General features: G+C 35.5%; 1 protein-coding gene across 4 annotated transcripts in view; it reads left to right on the plus strand.

Annotated features, from left to right (window-relative positions):
- The window catches only part of PPM1B (protein phosphatase, Mg2+/Mn2+ dependent 1B), an 84646-nt gene that overhangs the window by 29058 nt on the left and 31324 nt on the right, over window positions 1–24264 (plus strand). For 3 of the 4 annotated variants that reach the window (XM_007459956.1, XM_007459955.1, XM_007459954.1), the window contains exon 1: window positions 19528–20373. In XM_007459956.1, the coding sequence (XP_007460018.1) occupies window positions 19528–20373 (846 nt within the window). Of the gene's footprint in view, window positions 1–19513; window positions 20374–24264 lie in introns of those variants that run through there. The other variant, XM_007459957.1, reaches the window with a different exon arrangement.

Consider the following 24264-nt stretch of genomic DNA (forward strand, 5'->3'; position numbering starts at 1 on the left):
TCATCCCTTGGTATTGGGGGGGGGGGTGTCGGAATTGTTTCCAGGCCCGCTGACAGTTAACAAAAAAATGGTGAAGTATTGGCATATAACCTATGCACATCCTCCCGTATATTTTAAATAATCTCTAGATTACTTATAATACCCACTACAATGTAAATACTATGTAAATAGCTGCCAGAGCATGGCAAATTGAAGTTTTGCTTTTTGGAACCTTCTGGAATTTTTTCCCCCCAATTATTTTCAATCTGCAGTTGGTTGAATCCACAGATCCAGAACCTGTGGACATGGAGGACTGCCTGTGTCTCCCCAGCCATTATCTGTGTGCAATAATATGAGAAACCCCAAGTGAGAGCTGCTCAGTTGAGCCCTTACAATTAATGAGCCAATATTGGTTATAAGAATAACTAAAGCTCATACTTACTCAGGGTCCCATTTAAGATATACCACATTACATTTAATCATCATATCTCCTTAGGCCCCTCTTGGCTATGTGAGTTGCTCAGACTTTTCTTGTTTTTTATGACCTTGACAATTTTGAGGAGTACTGGTCAGGTATTTTGTAGAACGTCTCTACTGAGATTTGTCTAATGCTTTCTCATGATTAGACTGGAGTAATGGGGTTTGGGGAAGAAGACCACAGAGATTAAGTGCTGTCTTCATCACATTGTATCAAGAGAACATACAGTGAACATGATTATGACTGTTGATGTTGACCTTGATCACCTGGCTGAAATAGTGTGTCAGATTTCTCCACTGTAATTACTCTTTTTGCCCCCCCTTTTCATTACGTGCTCTTTGAAAAGGAAGTCCCCAAGCCCAATCTACACTTAAAGGGTGGGACGTTAAATAGTCCATCTATTTGAGTGTGAAGTATCTACATAAATTACCTGGCATTTGTCCGCACTGGAGATTTGTTCTCTTATTTATTCATTTATTCAACCATTTATTTTTATCAGTATGGACTCATTAATATTTATACTTTGGGTTATAATCCAATACTACTTTATTTTGTTGCTCAGATTATTCTAGCTTTGTACAAAAAAAAATTTTTTTTTTGTTTGATCTGCCATAGGCCAGGAGTGGTGAATTAATTCTGTTCTGTTATTTCTGGTTCTTTACCCTTGTGTTACTGGTAGTTTTTACTTATGTATTTTGGTGTAGTGTTATTCCACTTATGGAAAAACAGAAGACTTTTAGGAAAGACAAATAGGTCTTTAGGAAAGTAGATGGGAGTTACGATACTCTTTGACAGTGTTTGATTTCTCATCTCAGGTGATAGGAGTCAGTGTCCTCTATTATTGGAAACCTCCCTTGAAAGTGGCATTTTTGTCTAGTTAAATTCTTTTGGAAGACTCTGCTTTTTAGGTAGATAAGGGGAGTGGGGTTTAGACAAAGCCTCTTTCTGCATCTATTGATTTTCAGATGTCTTGAAATAATTTTTATGCCACTGGGAGATAATTTGCATCCCTTCACATGTTTGAAAGAACAACAGTTGAGTTAGAGATAAAACACTCTGTCATGCTTTGCTTCCTTGAAGTCTGACACTGTGCCACTTCCCTGTGCATAGCACTTTGGAAGACTGAAAACTAGCCTGATTTATCTTTTCGTCTCCTGCTTTAAGTGGCTTTATTTAGAAGGGTGTGGGAGAGTGAGGAATTGAATTCTCATGGCATTCTTTAATTGCCTTTAAAATCAAATAGCTTAAATATAGCAGCTATTTTTTCCTTAAATTGTAAATACGTTTCCCCCACATCCTTTGTAGACGTGGCTGTATGATATTTCATCCTGTAGATGAGGGTTTATTAGCCTCAGCACTGTTGACATTAGAACTATTCTTTGCTGCAGGCCTGTCCTTTGCATGGTAGGACGTTTTACAGCCTTCCTGGACTCTTACTAACTAGATGCTAGTGATATTCCCTCCCCACATCAGTTGTGACAATCAAAAATGTCTCTAGACATTGCCAGATGTATTCTGGGGGCCAGAATCTCTCCTGGTTGAGAACCACTGCTATAGATTTATTCCATTCCTCTGTTGTTAGAAATGCAAGTTATTTTTATATTCAGTATAAATAACACTGTAATGAATATCATTATACACAAAGATTTTTCTCTTTTGATCTGTTATTAATGGTGAATTACATTAATTTCCAAATATACAACTATTTTTTTATTACTATTATAGAGGATTTTTTCACATGCTGATAGATTCTATTTGCTAGTATTTTTAATATTTTAAAATAATAACACAATATTTATGTACAATTGGGGTTGTTTCTTTAGGTAACTTCTGAGAAACAGAACCACTGAGTCAGTTTCCAATTATATAATCTTGGTATTTTTAGGATGCATTTCTAAGCCACCCTAGCATGATTGGCAAAGTCACAGGTAGAAAGATTTTTCCATAGCCAATTTATAATCCTTGTTTTATCCACACTTTAAATTTTGAAATAATTTTAGATTTACAGAAAAGTTACAAAGATAGTAGAAAGAGTTCCTGCATATCCCTTAACCACTTTGGTCTGTGTCAACTTCTTACATTACTGTGGTATATTTGTCTAAACTAAAAAAGCAACATTGGTACTATTCTATTAACTGGACTCCGGACTTTATCTGGATTTCACCAGTTTTTCTGGTAATTCCCTTTTTCTGGGCCAGGATTCAATCTGGGTACCACATTACATTTAGTACCCTTGCTTTTTAGGTCCCCATACATTTGTATAACTATCTTTGATTTTTAAAAAAGAAGGAAAAGTTTGTAATGCATCAACTACTTAAGCCTTGAGTTTAAGAAGATGAATTCTAGGCTAGTCTGCTTTGGTTTGAATCCTGACATGCCACCTAAGTTGTATTGTCTGGATACACTAGGTATCTCACTTTTCTCAATTGTAAAACAATAATATTAACAGTGCTAACTTTACTAAGTTGTTATTCGATTTAAATGATGTAGTGCACATCAGTCTCTTAATGTAAAGCCTGGTGTGAAGAGCTAACAAAAAAACTAAGCATTTTTATTATTGCTGTTTATATTAGTTTTTTAGTCAAAAGAACAACATACTAATCTTTAGAAACCCTTGGGGAAAATCTTGTCCATGGGCCTGAGGCATCCCTGACACTATCTCTTCTGTTTGATAGGAAGCAGATGGGATTGACAGATTGTGTTATTCTTGTGCAGGGCTTGCCAATGTCCATGTGCCCCCTCTAAGAAATAGTGTGCCAAATGTAGAAAGGAGAGGGGGAATTTTGCAATATCAGAATGTCCTTTGTTGAAATTTTATGATTTGCTTTGTTTAAAGATTTTTGGTTAAAGGTCTCTTTGAGAATTCTTTGCTTTTTTGATATTTGTTTTTTTAAAGGGTAGAATTTAAATGAGTTAATGTTTGTGAAGCATTTAAAACAGTGCCTGCCACAGAATGAGTGTTGTGGAAGTATTTACTTATTCTTCAGTGCCTCAAATAAAATAAAAGCATATTATGATTACTTGTTGTAATGAGCCTCTGGAGCAAAAATTAACTGAAATAAGAGGTGAGAGGACCATTAACCCTCTCAGATTAGTCACCTGGTTGTCCTTGAAAGGGTTTGGTTTCTGATCAAAGCTCTCTGCAGTCCTCCCCCTCATGCTGTTGAGACAGCAAAAGATTCTTACTTTTGGCCAAGAGCCTGATAAAAGTGTGAGAAGTATCTGGCATTTGTAATTATGAGGGAATACAGGCAGAATGAAGTGGTTCAGGCATTTTTTTTCTCTACATGTCCTGCAATTTAAATATCATTACAATTAAAATTATCTAAGTGTGGTTGCTCAGGAATAAGTGGTCTTAATTTTGGTAGAACCTAGAGAGACAGCATTAAATTAGTTTTAAAACATTTTGGTTATGGAAAATTTCAGGCATACATAAAGGTTGAAATAACAATGTAAATTGAGCCCCCATGTGCCTATCACCCTACTTCAACAGTTATTAACATAGAGCCAATTAAAGGTAGTATTTTTAAATTGCTGTGAACTCTCATAACATCATCAGTCTAAGAGCAATCATATTCATTTTTTGTATATTTTCCTTTATATGTACAAATTTTACATTATTACATGAGTACAATTTTTGTATTATTTATGTTTCTTTCTAAGTAGTATTAGCAATAATCATTTTAGTGGGGATCACAATTTTTATTTTATGCCCCTGAACTCCCACTTCTTTATTAGCTCCTCTTTCCATATTCTATTTTGACTTTAGCTTAGAAAGGGCACTCATATTTTTATGTTGCAGTAGATGCCAAGATGATGCATCTTGGTTTCTATGTATTTATAAACAATAGACATCTTCTAATATAGAGGTGTCTTTTTCTCTTTAATCTTTGGTGGGAGTAGGTGAGGAATGCATGTAAATTTTTAAAAGTTAAATCATTGAAGGACAACTGTACTCCAGTTTTTAACTTAATTGCATCCTTTCAGCATCCCTAATAAATAGCAATCTTTTAAGAAATGTCTTAATGTTAACCAGACACCTGGTAGATCTGCCCTCTGGAATAACTGAATATGCCATTTCTTCTTTTACATGGACACGGGGACTTATTACCTCCTCTGTAGTCTAAGCAGTCCCAGGTTCTTCAGATGTTTGTTATATGATGTGTTTTTTGAGCTGCCTGCTGTTCTCATTCTTCTGCTTGGGATATATTTTAATTTTGTCAACGTTCCTCTTAAAATGTGGTACTTCACAACAGAATGTGTTGTTTTATATGTTTGGTAAGTCAGAGTACTTACTGAACCTTATAGCTTTAATGAGCTTGACTTGGAAACCATGGTTCAGCCTCCCATAATGTGAGCATTGTCCAATGCAGATTATTTCTAGTAAGCCAGCTACTTCATTTGGTGCTCACTTGCTCATTCAATCATTCCATAAATATTTATGGAGTGCTTACCATGTGCCATGCGTAGTTTTAATCATTTTGTCAGTGAGCAAGACATGTTTCTCTTCTCTTGGAGCTCACATTCTGGTTGATATCAGAAAAGTAAAGAATTTAATGAGAAACTGTTTCAGTAAGCTATGAGTAAAAGAAAACTGGAAAATGAGCTGTGATGTTATTAGGGGAATACTTTAGATTGGGTAGTCAGGAAAGGTCTCTTCGAGTTGACAGCTGGGCTGAGATCTAAATGTCAAGAAGGAGCCAGCCATGCAGGTATGGGGGGTGGAGAGGTAAGGGTGATTCCAAGAAGAGAAAACAGTAAAAACAGAAGTCCAGAGATAAGGGAACAAGCTTGACATGTTGAGTGAATAGAAAAGTCCACAGTGGCTAGAGAGTGTAAGGTTGAAGACCTAAACAGGGGTCAGATCATAGAGGGCTGTAGTAAGTTTGGGTTTTCTTTTAAATTCAAGAGTGACATGATTTCATTACATTGAAGAAAGATCACTCTGGTGAATGAATTACAGAGAGGCAGAAGTGGAAGCAGGACCACTAGTTACAGTAGTATTCTAGGCAAGAGACGATGATCACTTTGACTGGGATAGTGCAGCTACAGATGAGAGATGTGGACTGATTCTGATTCGGGAAATATTTGGAGATATAACTGATAGGATTTGCTAATGAAATAAATGGTGTGTTTGAGAGAATACAGAGTCAGTGTTCTGACATACAGATATTTTTGTTCATGTGAGGAAACAGATTTGTTTCAACTCTGGAGAAAAAAAACCTGGTATATTTTATTTTATTTATTATTATTATTATTTTTTTGCGGTACGCGGGCCTCTCACTGTTGTGGCCTCTCCCGTTGCGGAGCACAGGCTCCGGACGCACAGGCTCAGCGGCCATGGCTCACGGGCCCAGCCGCTCCGCGGCATGTGGGATCCTCCCGGACCAGGGCACGAACCCGTGTCCCCTGCATCGGCAGGCGGACTCTCAACCACTGCGCCACCAGGGAAGGGAAGCCCCCATATTTTAAATATTTACTATGGTGTGTGTTGTTGATGGTTAAGAGAATGGACTCTGGAGCCAGACAGCTTGGTTACAATAGCTCTGCTGCCTGCCTTGGACAAGTTACTCAGCCATTCTTTGGCTCAGCGCCCTCATCTATAAAATGAGGACAATAATAATATCTGCCTTATAAGGTTGTTGCAAAGATTAAATGAATTGATTGATATAGGTATTAGGCTTCAGTGGCTGCTAATATTAAAGAGCCTATGTAAATGTTAACTTTTATTATTTTAAAGGTTTTTGCAAGAGTAATTTTGAGTCGACATAATGTTAGCCATATGCTGACTTTATATACCAATCCCTATGTAAGATACAGTTCTCTTTAATTGGAACTTTGTATTTTTTGTTTTTCCTCAGGGACATCTGTAGTTTTTTGTTTACTGCCATTGTGAAAATATGAAAAAATTATTTTTTGTTTTCCTGTAGCTCTGTGTTGCTAGTTAAAATCTGCTTAATACTGCATTTGTACCAAGTCTCTTTCAGAGTGTGCTTATACTACAGTATCTTACACTGAAGAAATGTCTTGCAAGAGGTACCAGAAATATTGGGTTTTTGCTAACATGCCTCGTAATACAGATTTTATATTCCTGTTTAGAGAAGTATCTATTAATCCTATTTCTATAAAATTATAAAATACACCATGAGAATTTTGTTTTCACCTTGTCTCTTACAGAAGTGCAGTTCATTTAAGTAGAATTTGATACTTTTTTTTATATCATAGCAGTACTAAATATTTAGTCTTGTTCTAAATTCTTTTCAGAAAGGGGCTTTTCTGTCTGTTAGTGGTATATACATCTCTTTATGAATTTATGATATGCTTTGCCCTAGTTTGATGCTAACTTATAGAGACCATTAATTACATCTCAGTTTTTATCTTGCATTGAGTGTAGAATTCATGCTTTTTATTCTTTTTAATAGCAGGATTCACCAGTGGGTTTACTACTTCAAGGAAATGACAGTATATTAAAATGAACAGGATGTGTCTGCTAGGTGTTAATGGCTCACTCACCATGTCAGTATGAGTGATTGTTTCTTTGATTTGTTTGCAGGGAAAAAAAAAAACCTTTGGGTATCAATATATTGATATTTATAATGGTTTACATTTTTATAGATTATTGCTTTTGATTGCTAAAGAAGGATTCACTATAAAGGAATTTTCCCAGCTGAAATAACATTCATTAAATGTCATTAAATTTATTTAATTTTTATTACATTTACATGGTTTAAAATGGAAAAGGTACAACATAGTGTATAATAGAGAGTATATCTTTCATTACTGTCTTCCAGCCTCTTGATTTTTCTTTCCCAAAGATATCAGTTCTTTGTATGCTTCCAGAAAATGAATACATACATTTATGCATGAATATATACAGCTATGCATGTGCACACGCATGTGTATATATTCTTTTTTAAAAAACTGTATAGGGTATTATGATTTATGTTTTATCATTTAGTATGTATCATAATTCATCCCTATTAAATAAAATTATCAGTTCCCAAATGAGTGATATGAAGGTTTTTTTGTGTGTTTTACTTCTGCCTACATATCATTTTGTACATGTAGGAGTAAACCTGTAAGTAAATTTTTAGAATTTGGCTGAAGATTATGTGCAACTGTAATTTCTGGTAGGCTTTATTAAATTGATTTCCACTGAGATTGTACCAGTCTGTTGGTGCCAGCAGTGTATGTTTCTGCATCGTCTCGTCAAGAGCATGATTACCAAACCTTTGATAATCTGACACATGAAAAATGTTACCTTAGTGTAGTCTTAATTTTCATTTCTTTTTTGAGTGTGAAGTTGGGTGCAGTTTAAGATCCATTTGTGGGTTTTTTGGTCCATTTTTCTATCATGTTGGTCATTTTCCTACTGATTTATGGGACCTTTTTTATATTAGGGAAATGAGCTCATGATATGCAATACGGTTCTTTATTTCTTATCCACGTAGTGTACTTTTGTTTTACTTTATGCTTCCTTAATTTAGTGTGTTTTCTTTTTTAATTAAAATAAACATTTACACAGTTTAAAGAACCAAATAGTTCTATAAGCTCCTCTTCTTGGAGAAGATTCCCCAGAACCATTTCGAACTCTTGCAGCTGATTTCTTTGGAATTTATCTACGGATTTCTAAACAACTGTGCTTCTTGATTTTTTTTTAGTTCTAGGAATTATCTATCCCGTTATGGAAGGTGAGATTTAATCACTCCATTACCCCAAACACACACACACACACACACATGTACTCCACATACCCCTCTCCCCACCCCCGACCCCCCATTCTTCCTCATGTTTTCCAGATAGGATTACTTTTTATTTCCTGCACAATTTCTTGTTTTCCTTGGAGTTAATAAGTTTTGTTTGGTGTACTAATCATTAATTTAACCCCCCAGTTTTCCCCCAGTTGAGATCAGTGCCATTCTGATTCTTGAGCTTTTGTATGAAACTTTTTTCTTTCTCTCTGAAAGCATATAGGCTCTGCCTACCTCCAGTGTTCTGAAATTTTTGATAATGTGCCTTTGTAAGTATCTGTTTTCATCCATTGTGCTTGGCACAGAGCGGGCCCTCTCAGTCTTGAAATTGATGCCCTTCAGTTTGGACATTTTTTTAGATTATTTTAAAAAATTACTTCTTCTCTTCAATTTTCGGTGTCTCTTACTCCTGTTATTTGGCTCTTGAACCTCCTGGACTGATCCTCTACTGTTTTACCATGTCTGCCTTGTGCTCTAATTTCTGGGAGTTTCCTTCAATTTTTATCTTCCCAGCTTTCTCTTCTATGATTATGTTTTTACTTTACAGGAGCTCTTTTGTTCCTCTGAATGTTCTGTTTTTCCTTTTAATAACGTCCTGTTATTTCATGAATTCAAAATCTTACCTTTCTGAAAGGAGTTTGCTCACTTGCTTCTTTCCTCCCTTCTTTCCTTAAATTTTCTTTTCCTAACCTCATCCCTTTCTCTTCCAAATTGCCCTTTTCTGCTGGTTTTGGCCCCCCTCTCTTCTTCTAGGGAACTTCTATGTTTGACCATGGACTGTCTGCTTATATTTTAAAGTGGGCATTGAATAGCTGATGGGAAGCTCTGTGCTTGTCCGTGGGATTTGTTGGCTGTGGGTTTCACTGTAGGGTGATTTGGCTGAAATATTTGTTTGAGTAACCTCCAATGTTAGCACCTTTTGATCTTCCTTTTGGGCTAGTGAGATTCTAAAGAGTAGAAAAACAAGGGTATACATTGGATTGCCATCATTTTGAAAATCAAGTGTCTGAAAAAGGTTAGTATGTCAAATAATAAGTATAAACTTTCACTTATGTTTTTTAAGTGTAGCTTCCAGCCCTCATCTCTGCCTGGTATTCTTCAGTTCCCAAAGTCCTGTTTTACCTTCTTCAGAAATAAGCCTTCTCTTTGGGAAGTGAGCGTTGTATTCATTCGTTCTGCTACACTGAACGGGAGAGGAGAATTCTGGGGAGTCCAACTACGTCTTCAGTACACTTTCAGTCAGTGCTCCAGTTTGTAGCCCCAGCTTCACTTCCACTTCCAGAGGAGTTTAAGCTAGTTTGCTTTTTTCTTTCTTCGCAGCTGGCTTAGTTTGTAACTTAGCATTCCACTAAGGGTCTTGGTTCTTCTGCTTCCCAGGCTTCACGTGTACTTGTTGCCGTCTCCACTCCCATTAACTTTATCTTTATGGATATAAAAGGTCCCTTATGAAGTGTAGCAGAATTTTAGAAGAGAAACAAATGTTTATGTTCAGTCCTTCATCTTTAACTGGAAGTCCTTTACGTGAGTCATTAAATATTTTAGCTCATTCAGAGATAAGCTTGGATCAGGTAAAACTAAATGTCTCAGCCTTTTTGTGGCTGTTGTTTTTCATCTGTTTGTGCTATCAGAAAGTTCATTGAGAATCTGATGCATGTTTCGAACTTCCTCTGAGAAAAAATATTTAAAATAAACACACGGTATTTTGTATACATTTTATTTTTTAGAATTTACATTCTATCAGTTAGGGGTATTCTCTACTGAAATGTTAGTCCCTTTTGTCAAACAGTGCTCAGCAACATGGAGAAGCATTGACTTTCTTTATGTAGAATGTAAAACTAAAATTCCCCCAAAGATAGCCGTGCCAAACTAGTGACTCCTTAAAAAAAAAGAAAAAGAAAATCCAAATTGGGTAAATAAGAAAAATATAATAACAAGCAAGTATAATTCTGTGAAAAAGTAAATTTCAGCAAGAAGACTGCTTTTGGTTTGAATAAAATGTTGACATTGAAACTTGGTTCCACATGACATGAGCACATTTAGAGTGGTGTAAATGTTAATATTTAATATAAGGCTTATCATAAAACAGTATATAGTTAATTGCCTTGTGTGTGAGCGACGCTACTTCCAGGAGTTCAGAAGGATGTTAAAGACTTTGGAGTGTTTTATAAAATTTCATATAAGAGGATGTGCTTGACTTGGAGGTTTTATTTTTTTTTTAAGTTGGAGTAGAGGATATGGTTGCTATCATTTTGGAAGCTTTGGGGAACAAGCCCACATAACTTTTAACTTTCATTTAGAAATTGAGAAATCTGGTTCAAGTTCCTAAATCCTTTTTTATTCTTTTTTTACATTAATCAGGTATTGCATATGAGATATGAACTTGGCCAGTGGTACTGTTCTATCTATTATGGGTTGTATTTTGGTCTTACAGTGTCATATATAATCTTTTACCTGTTGGTAGCTGGTAATTCACTTACTAATCAGACTCCCAAAACATAGAATTTCAGAACAGTAGATGTTCAATGTTGTTGTGTATAGGTTTTTTTCTAAGAAAACAGATACTTGGTAGAGCAAGGAATCAAACCCAATGTTTAGGCATGCTTTTTCTTGTTTCCTACAGTTCACTGTCTTTGAGATTATATGTTTATTGTATGTGTATGTATTTTGGGTACAAGTTGGTACTCTTATTTATTATCAGAAAATATTTAATTTTTTGGGCGCTATAGGTTTCTTGGTTCTTTTGAAGTCTAGATAGATGTGTGTACTCAAACACATAGTTTTCTAGGGTTTCTGTTGCATGAAGGTTTCCCAGATCATTTCAGTAAAATATGGCACTTGGTCCTAATAATCTCTTCTAATAGATACTTTTGTAATTCATATGAGGAAGTTTTCATGGCCAAACCTTATAGGTGATTCTATGAAGCGAAACTGTTAATAGTTAAAATGACTTTATGAGTATGTGAGAGTAAACTGTTACTACTTAAAAAAAAAAAAAAAAAAATCCAGGTCCAAGCAGGTAGAGGTCAGTCCTCTCATTCCCAGCTCTTTTTCTTAAGCCAAAATTTTTCTCTCCTTTGGGAGACTCTGTCCCTTTTTACTATTGCCCCTCAGTATTGACTGAGGCAGAGAGCATTCAATTTACCTTCAGTGCCCTCTCTAGAACGCGGACATGAGACTTTACCTAATTAATTTGACATGAGATAATTGAGATAAGAACTTTTAAACTTTATTAAAGGTAGAGGAAATCCAAGGGGAAATAAACATAGAGCACAATAGCCAAATACATAATCTAGTCTGTGCCTAGCCTGTGTACAGCTTCATTCATATGGTATAATTCTTGGATTGCCTTCATGTAGTGGACACCATTTAAGCATCCGTTATTCCAGATTCCACTCCTGGATGCTGTCCTCCCTGGAAGTCTTCCTTTGAGAGAATGAGGGTCTTCTATAACACAGGAGTGATGAGTTCAGGGATTTTTTTTTTTTTATTTTGGCTTGAGTCCTTTCTCTTTTTGGTAATGTAAGGAATGTCTATTTTCTTTATGGAATCTACTCCAGTTCTAGGGGGTGTATGGACTTAGGGTAAAGGCCACATAAGAAATTTATCACATTTATTGGGGATGGAAATGTTGCTTTGTTAAACCACTTCTGTCAAACTAATTAAAAAAAAATCTTCCAACACTTATTTAGTATTTGTTTTGGCAGGAAAATAAAGAAACAAATTACTAATTTGGGAAATAGGTATACACAGAAGGACCATTAATTATGCAGAGTAGCATGTGCTAAGTGCTAAGTGGATGGTAAAGAACTGTTAATGAAGTTTAGTAGAGCACCTTGGGGGAAAGGATTTCTGGGAAAGATAGGACCCAAATCTGACATTTCAGGAAGGATGTAACTGTGCAAGGATGGGAGGAAATTAAGGAAGGGGAGGGCACAATTTTAAAAATAATTCATTGTCTAAATTATGGTAGACAAAACAGTCCTGCTTTTGATTTTAGACTATATTAGAATCAGTACAAATGTTCAGTATGATAAGTGTTTTTTCCTTCACCTTATATTTCTAAGTTACTTGTTATTTGAAAAAATGAAGCTATATTCTTTGAGGACCTATTATTGTTTCCTACTGTGCTGTCAATTTTGTTTATAAATATGTAATATAGGTGGGCTAGATTGTAAACTGAGGACAGCTTTGAAGTAAGTTGGTCCCTCTTACTTGATTGATGAGAACAAATCAGCCAGTCTGTCAGCAAAGGCAAGGGAACTAGAACTTTAAATTCAAAAGAATTTTTAAAACACAATGCTTCAGATAATTTTTCTTGTTCTTTGTCAGAGTTTATCATCAAAATAAATTATTAGCCAAGTGCACTATGTTTAATGTTTTTAGGAATAGTAGAGAGTTTTATCCAGGGAATCGGGTGTTTTGTAAGTCGAGATTAGCTTTTGTTCTTCTCCAGCAACTATGAATCCACTTCTTTAGATGAAGTTCTATTCCCTAGACATGTTTAGGGGGAAAGGAAGAAAAAAGCCTCTGTTATATGGATCATTTGACTTAAGGAGTAGAGATGACTTTGAGTGAGCTAAAGAGGGCTTTAGAAAACGGGAACCTAACGCTCAGTTTTGAAAGTGTTTCGTCTGGTGATGAGTAGTGTTAGTATCTTAGTATGTGCTTTTGCATGTATTTGACCGTATTTTGAACATTATAGTAATATTTCAATTTGAGTATTTAAACAGCCCTTTAAGTTTCGTTTAACCTAATTTTGGCTTGTTATGTGTAAAGATTGCCCACCCTCTTCCCTCACCCCCTTTCAGAGTTGGTTTGTAAGCAAGCTCAAAGGTATCAGAGCTTTTTAATGTGGAGGCTTATTCCAGAAAAAAATGTCAACTCTAAATCTACCTATCTAAATTTTAGAGCCTCTACAATTTTTCTTCCAGATTTGTTCTTCTCAATGAAAAGCAGTTATTATCAGTTTGGTTTGCTACTTGCTTAGGCAAGAAGGGCATGACACATCTTTGAGTTCCCAAATTCTGTGATTCTAAGATAAGTAGACAGTGGACATCTCAGTAGGAAATAATGTTATTCTTAGAATTTCAGTGCTTCTGCTTTGCTCCTTGAAATGCTCATGTACACACACACACACACACACACACACACACACACCCACACCCCCACACACACCCATACCAAGTTAATTGTGCTCTTACTCTTCTTCTGGTCTTTGTATATGCTGGCTATTTCCTTCTCCCACTTCCGCCTTTTAGGTCTCAGCTTAGGCTTCTCCCTTTGGAAAAATTTTAACTACATAAGACTTTTTTGATACCTCTTCTTGGCATACCTGTATTTATCCCATTATAGCCCCTGTATCACAGTGTGCCTTCAAAACCTGTGCACTGGTCTTTGTCTTCCACCAGACTATACATTCCTTTAGGGATGGGGGCATCTTATTCCTAGTACTTAATACAGTGCCTGGCAGGTAGTAGGCAGTCAGAAAATGCTTGAGTGAGTGTTTAATGTACTGTTGTTAAAGTACGTTTAAGGTATTCCTGTGGCAAATACAAGTATGTATGATTTATTGCTGTATTTTATGTACTGATTATGAATGAAAAATTTTAGAATCAGCCCAGAATTGAATGCTATATACACACACATGTGAAACCTTTTAAGTGATTATTAAAAATGTGATTACTTAAGGTAATTATAGCAAACTACTTAAATAAAAAAGACAGCCAGTAGTCCCCAGTCTTCTGTGTATAACTCCTTTTAAAATACCATTTCTCAGGTGCTTACTTTATAGTACAATTACTGCGTTCCATTGATTAAGCAAGTAAATAATAACATTATGCTGCTGTGAGTTCAGTAATGTAATGTATCTCAAAGAAGGCAATGGAAAAAGACAGATGTGCAGAGAATATTGTTCATTCAGTCTTTAGACAATGCTTGCTATGCATATATTCTCTCTCAGTCTTGTAAAACCTCTTAGGCCCACAGAGTTGTATAGACCAAGTGGTCTCTACAGGGAGTATGCAGGACCATCCATCAGTATTAATTTTTTAAAGATTAGAACCTTTGTTTATTGTCTTTCATCTTGAAAAAGGCAAATTACATTTAATATAGTGATTGACACTGGCTTCCCCACACTGTTAGTATGTCAAATGGGCTGGTGAGAGATCCTAAGGAATGGTAGAATTTTTACTTCCTCACTTGTATTCATTGCTGTATCACATTGAAGTTTACATGCGATTACATTGATTTCCATGTGATCTAGTTTTTTGTTGTTGTTGTTCTTGTTTTGGTTTTGTTTTTTTAATTTGTCTTTGGCTGCATTGGGTCTTTGTTGCTGCGCACGGGCTTTCTCTAGTTGCTGCGAGCTGGGGCTACTCTTTGTTGCGGTGTGCAGGCTTCTCATTGTGGTGGCTTCTCTTGTTGTGGAGCACAGGTTCCAGGGGTGCAGACTTCAGTAGTTGCAGCACCGGGGCTCAGTAGTTGTGGCTCACGTGTTCTAGAGTGCAGGCTCAGTAGTTGTGGCTCGCGGGCTCTACAGTGCAGGCTCAGTAGTTGTGGCACACGGGGTTAGCTGCATGTGGGATCTTCCCGGATCAGGGCTCAAAGCTGTGTCCCCTGAGTTGGCAGGTGGACTCCCAACCACTGAGCCACCAGGAAAGTCCCTCCATGTGATCTAGTTTTAACTAAACAGTCTTCAAAAAATGAGCAAGTGACTGTAAAAGATTCCTATCAAAACATTAGATTGATTTTAATTATAATAGAGCACATACAAGCACACAGCGTAAAAAATGTTAGAACTCCTAATCCCAGTATGGGCTCTTATTATGGGGTAAAACCTATAATATAATCAGATCTCAAATATCAACCTCTCAGAATTTGAGAGTGTCAAAGATTATTTGAAATGTGGATCTCTATTTACTGTTGTTGAAACCATAGCTTGCCTAAGTGTATAGTGTGCTTGACATATGGCTAAATCATAGTATAAAATCATAGCAAATTAGCAAGACATTTTAAAAATTGCATTCTGAGGGTAAAAACTAACCTTTATGAGTGTTTCCCCCCCAGAGGTGTTTGATAGAGCCATATAATATTCAATACAGTAACTACAAAGTTTCACTAAATTTAATTATAAATGTTTACAAGGCCCTTTGAGGTTTCTTGCTGAGTAGTAAAAGACAAAGCATACCACTGGGGAAACACTAGTTTTTCCTGCCTTGGTCAAAATGACCGAAATAATACGTAGAATATATGGCCAAAAATTAAAATACATTCCTTTGTCGTCACATGCCTTTGAAACATGTAGTAAAATCATTGCCAAGTTGAAGAAACCAGTATGAGAACAATTAAACATGGGAGATTTAAGATTGACTAAAATATAGGTGTTTGTAACATACTTTCCTCTTAGTATTTGCTAAATTTTGTTTCAGTAATAAAGTCTGTTTTTGGGGGGGGGGAGTGAAGAGTAAAAGCAAAGAGATGCTAGACAAATGTATATTCTCAACAGTAAATGCTTCTTTAATAAAGATAACCTTTTTTGAAAGAAAAATCATAGTCACTTAAGGTGAAAATTGTTCACTGCAACATTCATAGGAAAATTACTGCAGCAAAGAAATTGAACCAGGAGTTCAGAGCTATTAGGGTGTCATCGGTGTAGTTAATTTTATAAAAACAAGACCTTTAACTTGAAAATTCAGTGAGCTGTTTACAGTGGTGATGCCAAAATATGCAGACGCTCAAGTCCCCTATATAAAATGTTGTGGTATTTGTATATAACCTATGCACAGCCTCCCCATATACTTTAAATCATCTCTAGATTGCCTAATACAATATAAATCCCATGTACAAGTTGCTGGTGCAAGGCAAATTCAAGTTTTGCTTTTTGGAACTTTCTGGAATTTTTTTTCCCTGAGTATTTTCGACTTGTGCTTGGTTGAATCTGAGGGTGTGGAACCAGCTGATACTGAGGGCTTACTGTGAATGAACTGAGAAATGACCAAGAAGGTACAGTCTGCCACACACAGTTTTGATGATTATCTCATAGCAAAGTTTTTTGCTTTTGAAGAGTTAGAGAACTTAAAATAGTAATTGCTAATTCCTATGCAGATATTTTTGGATAAAAGAAAATACATTCTTTTTTTTTTTTTTTTTTTTTTTTTTTTTTTTTCCTTGCGTTATGCGGGCCTCTCACTGTTGTGGCCTCTCCCATTTGCGGAGCACAGGCTCCGGACGCGCAGGCTCAGCGGCCATGGCTCACGGGCCCAGCCGCTCCGCGGCATGTGGGAGCCTCCCGAAACGGGGCCCGACCCCGCGTCTCCTGCATCGGCAGGCGGACTCTCAAGCACTGCGCCACCAGGGAAGCCCAGAAAATACATTCTTAATCATGCCATTCAAGATGAAGCTTACTTACTAAGAAAGTAATTGTCTTAAAGAAAGTAGTGTTAGTGAAAGAACAGTTGAGAAACAAATGTTTGGAGATGGTTTGTTTTGTGATTTTTGTTGGGGGAAAAAAGATCATCTATATAAACTTTAAGCACTTGGGAATTTAGGTATATGTTCTAGGAAAACACATATGTGCACCACGATTGTTCAAAACAGCTCTGTTTTATACTTTAAAAAAATGAGAAATAACTCATATTGATAGTGGAATGGATAAAAATTGTGGTACAAACATACAGTGGCATATAGTGAATGAACTACAGCTCTATGCATCAATGTAAATGAAATACAGTGTTGAGCTGGAAAAAAAAAGTACTAGAGTGAAACATACTGTATTTTACATCAGTGTAAGGTGTCAAACATATAAAACTAAACAACCACACAGGAATATGGTTAAACTAAAAGAAATACTAATTATAAAATTCAGGATAATAGGAGGCTTCAGTGGTCTTGATAATGTTCTATTTCTTAAACTGTATGGTAGTTTTAGTACTCTTTAGCTGTGTGTATACATTATATAAAATATGTATGGTGTTTCATGATGTTTAAAGAATTAAATCATTATGGGACAACCGTAACTTTAAAATGAGATCAATATTGAACGTAAAAAAAAATTTACTAATTTGTGAAAGAATGCAGTCCCAGTTACAGCCAGTAGGTGTGCTGGTGACCGAAGCTCAGTCAATTAGATACTTAGATGCCTGTTTCCCAAACTTTGAATCTTGAGAAAGTGACTTTCAGAAAGAAATTAGATGGAACGTAGAAGATCACTGCAGCAGCAGGCAAGGCTGTTCTTGGTGTAACTTTCACAGTGTTTGGCTGCCCAGCCTCAGGGCTCCTTTGTTTCCTGATGGTTTTCCAAGCTGGCGTTCCAGGCTCCCTTTGATTCTTAGGGTCTCTTATAGCTTTCTATTGAAGACCCCTCCTTCCTTCTCTCTTTATCCCTAAATTAAAAACAAATTTGGAAATAGAAATTTCCAAACTATTTTTAAAACTCTTCTAAATGAGGAACTCTTGTGAATTTTGAGCCCATTTCTTGAAATGTGAAACAGCAGAACCTTAATTCGAAGAACATCAAGATAAGGGAAATGATAACAAATTATTTTTATAATTGGTAGTTGGGATTGAAGAGTGGGTGATAAATACAGTCAACAATTCAGTTTCATTTGCGTTTAGGTATCTTTATAAGAGTTTTTTTTTTTTTTCAGGTGAAATAAGCATTAAAAACAATCTAAATTAAAATGTGCTTAGAACTAGGCTTTCAAATCATTGTATCAAAATATCAAACCAGTGTGCTAACAAATAAGCATATTCTGTTACATTGTTCTCAATACAAAATATAATTTTTTATCATACTTGAATGAAATTAATTTTTAGGTCTAAGTAAAATCTTGTCCTTCCAAAATTCCTTTTTATAAATATTTGTGTTTGTAATTTATTAGTACAGTATTATATATAACTCATGAAAAGTTACAAAATTGCTGCAATTTATAAATATTATATATGGTGGTTCATTGGGTTTTTAGGAATAGGAATATTTAGTTTTATTGTAAAGTTAGGTAATGGTTACAGCTGAAAAAGATATCTCACAAAGATACCTAGATCCAAATGAAAGTCAGTTGATCTAGACTAGTGTGTCTCAAAATGTGATTCTTTAGTCACCAGCATGCTTTTTTGAAGATCCCATCCGAGATGTACTGGAAAAAAAAAAAAAATGAGGGTGTGGGGATAGGGCCATGGAATTTGCATTTTGAGCAAATAATAACAGCAAACATTTTATGGTGTTTACTGTGTCTCAGGAACTGTTCTAAGCACTTTATGTTAATTCATTCTTCACTGCAACCCTGTCAGGTGTAGGTACTATTGTTATTATTCCCATTTGACAGAGAAGGAATTTGAGGTACCAGTGACCAGGAAACTCAAGATCACACAGCTAGCAAGTGTTAGGGCCAGGACTGTATGTGGAAAACATACCAGGCATTCTCATCCCCACTGTTCCAGTCCAAGTCATTTGAAATTGGAAAAGCCTTATTCTAAAGTAATAGTAAAGCTGAGAGGGGGGGTGATGCATAGTGGTACTTTACAGTTCTCTCTATGGGCTTTAAGTCTTTGTCAGCCAGCACTGAGTAAAAGCTGTCCTAATGCTACTCCATGGATTGTGAAGCACAGCAATATTAAGTAGTATGTTCTTTAGCACATCATTAAAGTTATATTTGTTTTTATGGGTTAATGGGCTTCAGTCAATCCAAGTAAAGTTTTTTATTTGATGTGCAGTAAAACCTAAGTAAAATCACATGTTTGTAAAACTGAGATTTTATATTTTAATTAATTTGGGAGGTTGTCTTCAGGATTACTGGGGGGAAAATACTTGATTACAACACTTGCTTTTGGAAGTCTTTCTAAAATATATTAGCATACTTTTCTACCTTAGTAGATTGAACAAGATGTTACATCGTTCTGAATATTCTCACTCCTGCATCTTATATATTGAACCCTAGAGTTATCTTATAAATTGAATTAAAAAAAAAAAAAACTTAACCAGGTTTTGTTTCTTGGTTTCCTTTCTCCTAGAACGGTGGTTCTCAACTTGCTCTATGGACAAATCACCAGAGAGGCATTTTTAAAAAGATATTGATATCTGGGTCCCATCTCCAGAGACTCTAATGTGCTAGGATTGAGAAACTACTATTCTAGAAGAAGGGTATACGGGGACATTTTCTTGGTTTCTTTTTTGTTGTTGTTCCAGTAAATTTTGATAATACTGAAAAATATACTTGATCAGGAGTTACTAGAAAATAGATAAAATATTGTAGATAAATGCTTTATCAAATTTAAACATGTAACACCTACAATTTTTTTTCCCTTTCAGATTCATTACTAAACATGGGTGCATTTTTGGATAAACCCAAAACTGAGAAACATAATGCTCATGGTGCTGGGAATGGTTTACGTTATGGCCTGAGTAGCATGCAAGGATGGAGAGTGGAGATGGAAGATGCACACACAGCTGTCGTAGGTATTCCTCACGGCTTGGAAGACTGGTCGTTTTTTGCAGTTTATGATGGTCACGCTGGATCCAGAGTAGCAAATTACTGCTCAACACACTTATTAGAACACATCACTAATAATGAAGACTTTAGGGCAGCTGGAAAATCAGGATCTGCTCTTGAGCCTTCAGTGGAAAACGTCAAGAATGGTATCAGAACTGGCTTTTTGAAAATTGATGAATACATGCGTAACTTTTCAGATCTCAGAAATGGCATGGACAGGAGCGGGTCAACTGCAGTGGGAGTTATGATTTCACCTAAGCATATTTACTTCATCAACTGTGGTGATTCACGGGCTGTTCTGTATAGGAATGGACAAGTCTGCTTTTCTACCCAAGATCACAAACCTTGCAACCCAAGGGAGAAAGAGCGAATCCAAAATGCAGGAGGCAGCGTAATGATACAGCGTGTTAATGGTTCATTAGCAGTGTCTCGTGCTCTGGGGGACTATGATTACAAGTGTGTCGATGGCAAGGGCCCAACAGAACAACTTGTTTCTCCAGAGCCTGAGGTTTATGAAATTTTAAGAGCAGAAGAGGATGAATTTATCATCTTGGCTTGTGATGGGATCTGGGATGTTATGAGTAATGAGGAGCTCTGTGAATTTGTTAAATCTAGGCTTGAGGTATCTGATGACCTGGAAAATGTGTGCAATTGGGTAGTGGACACTTGTTTGCATAAGGTATGTAAGTCTTTTTTGTTATAATTAAAATGCCCTATTAATTTTGAAAAGACACGGTAAGTAAAGTTAAGCAAACTTAGTTTTGAAGCTTTTAATATTTTCATTAGGGAAGACCTATATATTTAAAAATTATTTTCTTCACCAAAAATGAAACCTTTTTTTTTTGGTTGCCATCCTCATTTGTCTTAATCTTCTAATTTGCAAATTAAGTTTAATAAATTTGTGGCATTTGTTGTCATTTAAATAATTTATGGCTTTTTGTTGTGGCAGAGGCATCTATACACAGTTGTGACTTTTGATTAAAATTCTCAACATTGGCAGTAGCCGTCTTGTTTATTTTTTGCTGGGGGGGGGGGGTGGCGCTGCACTGTGCGGCTTGTGGGATCTCAGTTCCCCGACCAGGAACTGAACCCAGGCCCCGGTAGTGAAAGCCCAGAATCCTAACCACTAGGCCACCAGGGAACTCCTGGCAATAGCTGTCTATGCAGCAGTTTCATAAAAAAACATGTAGAGAGGGTATGATTCTATATTAGATATACAAAAGATCAAGAGCCACATAGTATTGGAAGATACACCAGAAGCCTAGACTAAGTAAAGTTTTGTAATTTAGTCCTGAGCCCACTAGCAGCTAAGACAAAAACTGAAGTAAGAGTTGTATATTTCTTATTCTGTAGTAAAAGAAGCTTTTTCCTAGCATAAAATCTAAAAGGAATTTACATGTGACTCTATATAAATAATATATGACATGGTAGATAATATTTTTAGAGGAGATAATCAGAATTCTTTTCATACAGATGTTTTTATCATTACTGATTAAAAAAACCAAAGACTAATATAAAGTGCAATCTTGTTAAGAATTCCTTTGGAACACAAAAGTTTAATTTACATTTGCAATATTTTATGAATCTTAACTTGGTACAATAATAGGGAAGAAAATACAGACTAACAGATAATTAACAGTTTCCTTGGATGTCTTTAAAATGTTCAGTAGTTTCAACTGGGTTTTTGACAGCGTCTACATAGCAGTCAATTAAAATTTGAGTTATCTGACCAGTGCCTAAAGTATATAAGTATTCTGTGACTCTGAAAAGCTATCAAGACAAAACCAACATTTGGTTATGTGATACAAAGGTTTTGCCTTACTTATTCTGTCTAGATTAGAGCCACTCTATTTCCTCACCATGTAAGATGCTGTGAAAGATACAGGCATAGCCAAAAAGTTTTTCAAAGGATCTCTGAGTCTATGGAAATGCCCAGGTTTTGTTGAAGTATTTACTTCTTTTCCATAGAATGGGAAGAGACAACTTCAAAAAGAGAAAATGTAAGGGCTGGTGTTTCCAGCTTTCTTCTGAAAGGATTTTAATGATGGTATCTCTAGCTCCTCTGTTTTTTGTTTATTTGTTTTTGTATTGTATCCTTTTTGCTTCTCTAGATGAATTAAATACAGAAATATTGTTGGTTGTCAGTGCTGGAATAGTAAGTGGTTCTAAAGATGTCTATCTCCTTGGACTCTATATGGAGAGAGTCTGACCTGCAGCTTTTTGAGACAAAAGCAAGCATATGTTTTTGCCTAACTAGGAAGTGAAAACAACATTTTCCCAATTATTAAAAAAAGTTATTGAAAAGCAAGCCAGATAATACAGAATATATATATATTTTAAATTTATATAATACAGAATATGTAAAGAAACACTCAAAAATTTTGCCACCCACCTAAGTGGGCTATCTTCATAATTGCAGTATTTGTTTTTTCAGTTTTTTTGCCTGCCTCTGAATGTGTATATTTTTATAAAAATGAGATCATTATACTTGTTATTTCTGTAGTCTGCTTTTTCATTCAGCAATATACTGTAGAAAGATCTCCATGTCTGTATGTATCTATCAAAATCATATTTCATTGTTGCATAGTGGAGTGTCATGTAGTTTTGAGGGAATAGCCAGAAATCTATTAGGTCTGTAATTTGGAGTAAAGAAAGAAGTTTATATTGTGGATAAACTGCACTCTCCCTTCCATTGGAAGGATATTAGTTTTCAGGAATTTTGACCCAACCCTTCTGAATGGGGTTTGAATGATTCTGGTGGTATATCTTCATTTGATAGGTTTCATCAGTTTAAATTGATTAATTTTTTTTGTTGATGGTGTTAAAAGATTCTAGGCAGAATCCCAGAAATGATAAATGATAGTCATAGAGGGACAAGGGGTTGGAATACCAACCTCTTCATTTAATTTAGTTGAATGAAGTTGACCATCATAGTTCCCTTTGAATGAAGTTGCATTTAAATTGAAATCAGTTTTGAGAAGCTTAGTTAGCTGTTTTGTGTTGAAACACAACAGACATGAATTTTTTGAACTGCCACATGCTACTTATGGAATTACATAAGCTTCTTATCCATTCCTGTTTTTCTGACTCCATAATTTTGTCATTCCACTTGTTTGTATTATAAAACCAAGGGTTAGCAATATTATAAAACAATAGGATTAAAATAGAACATATGATTGCTTTGAATTTAGTCTGAAAGATTGAATTTAAATTTTAAAATCCATGGAAAGCAGGTAGGCCAGTGCTAGCCGTTAGCAATTGCTCAGTAGGTGTTAGCTGCTTTTTTTTTTTTAATGGTGGAATAAATTTATTTTTTTAAGAAAATTTTAATTCTTTTATTGGAGTATAGTTGATTTACAGTGTTGTTAGTTTCTGCTGTACAGCAAAGTGAATCAGTTATACATATATAAATATATATATCCACTCTTTTTTAGATTCTTTTCCCATATATATCATTATAGAGTATTAAGAAGAGTTCCCTGTGCTATACAGTAGGTCCTTATTAGTTATCTATTTTATATATAATAGTGTATATATGTCAGTCCCAATCTCGCAATTTATCCCTCCACTCTACCTTTCCCCCTTGGTAACCGTAAGTTTGTTTTCTACATCTGGGACTCTATTTCTGTTTTGTAAATAGGTTCATTTGTACTATTTATTAAGATACCACATATAAGTGCTATCATATGATATCTGTCTTTCTCTGTCTGACTCACTTCACTTAGTATGGCAATCTCTACATCCAGGTGTTAGCTGCTTTAAGAGAAAAGATAGAGTAGATCCGGTTTTTAAGTAGGTTTTTTAAAGATATTTTCCTGATAATAGATTTAAATTAAGTGTTGGGAATTCCCTGGCAGTCCAGTGGTTATGACTTGGCACTTTAACTGCCAGGCCCCGGTTCGATCCCTGGTCAGGGAACTAAGATCACGCAAGCTCCATGGCACAACCAAGAAATAAATAAATAAGATAAAATAAAAAATAAATAAATGAATTAAGTGTTAAAAATTTTCTAGCACTTCTAACTTCTAACGTTTGTCATTCCCTAATAGTTTACAGGGACTTTTATATGTTAACTCATGAACTCTTGGGAGATTATGATAACCATCAAAATCACAATAGTATCAAAAAACTGCTTTTTATGAGCCAAATGCAGTATACTCTAAGCACTTAACACATATTTTAATTTATTTTTCACAACAACCATAAAAGGTAGTTAGCATTATTATTGTTAAAGATAGTCATTTTTCAGAGTTGCTATTTAATAATATGAAGCTACAAGTGTTGGATGACTCTGGTCAGGTATTGCCTTATTTAGATGATTAACTCTAGGGAAGAATGGTTCCTAAGAAAGCAGCTTTCCCATTTTACTGCCAGTGCTGCTAGCATTCGTGGTGTTTATGCTAACTAATTTCAGGTCACATAGAATATGTGACAGCTGTTTGCATAGCCTTTCATAACTTATAGATCACACTCATTTTATTTATCCTCATAGTAGCCTTCTCAGGTGAAAAAAATTAAAATTTTACTTTCCAGTTTGCAAGTAAGGAAATGGAGGTTTGTCATTAAAAGA

Source organism: Lipotes vexillifer, unplaced genomic scaffold, assembly GCF_000442215.2.
Source record: "Lipotes vexillifer unplaced genomic scaffold, Lipotes_vexillifer_v1.1 scaffold666, whole genome shotgun sequence".
Lineage (NCBI taxonomy): Eukaryota > Metazoa > Chordata > Mammalia > Artiodactyla > Lipotidae > Lipotes > Lipotes vexillifer.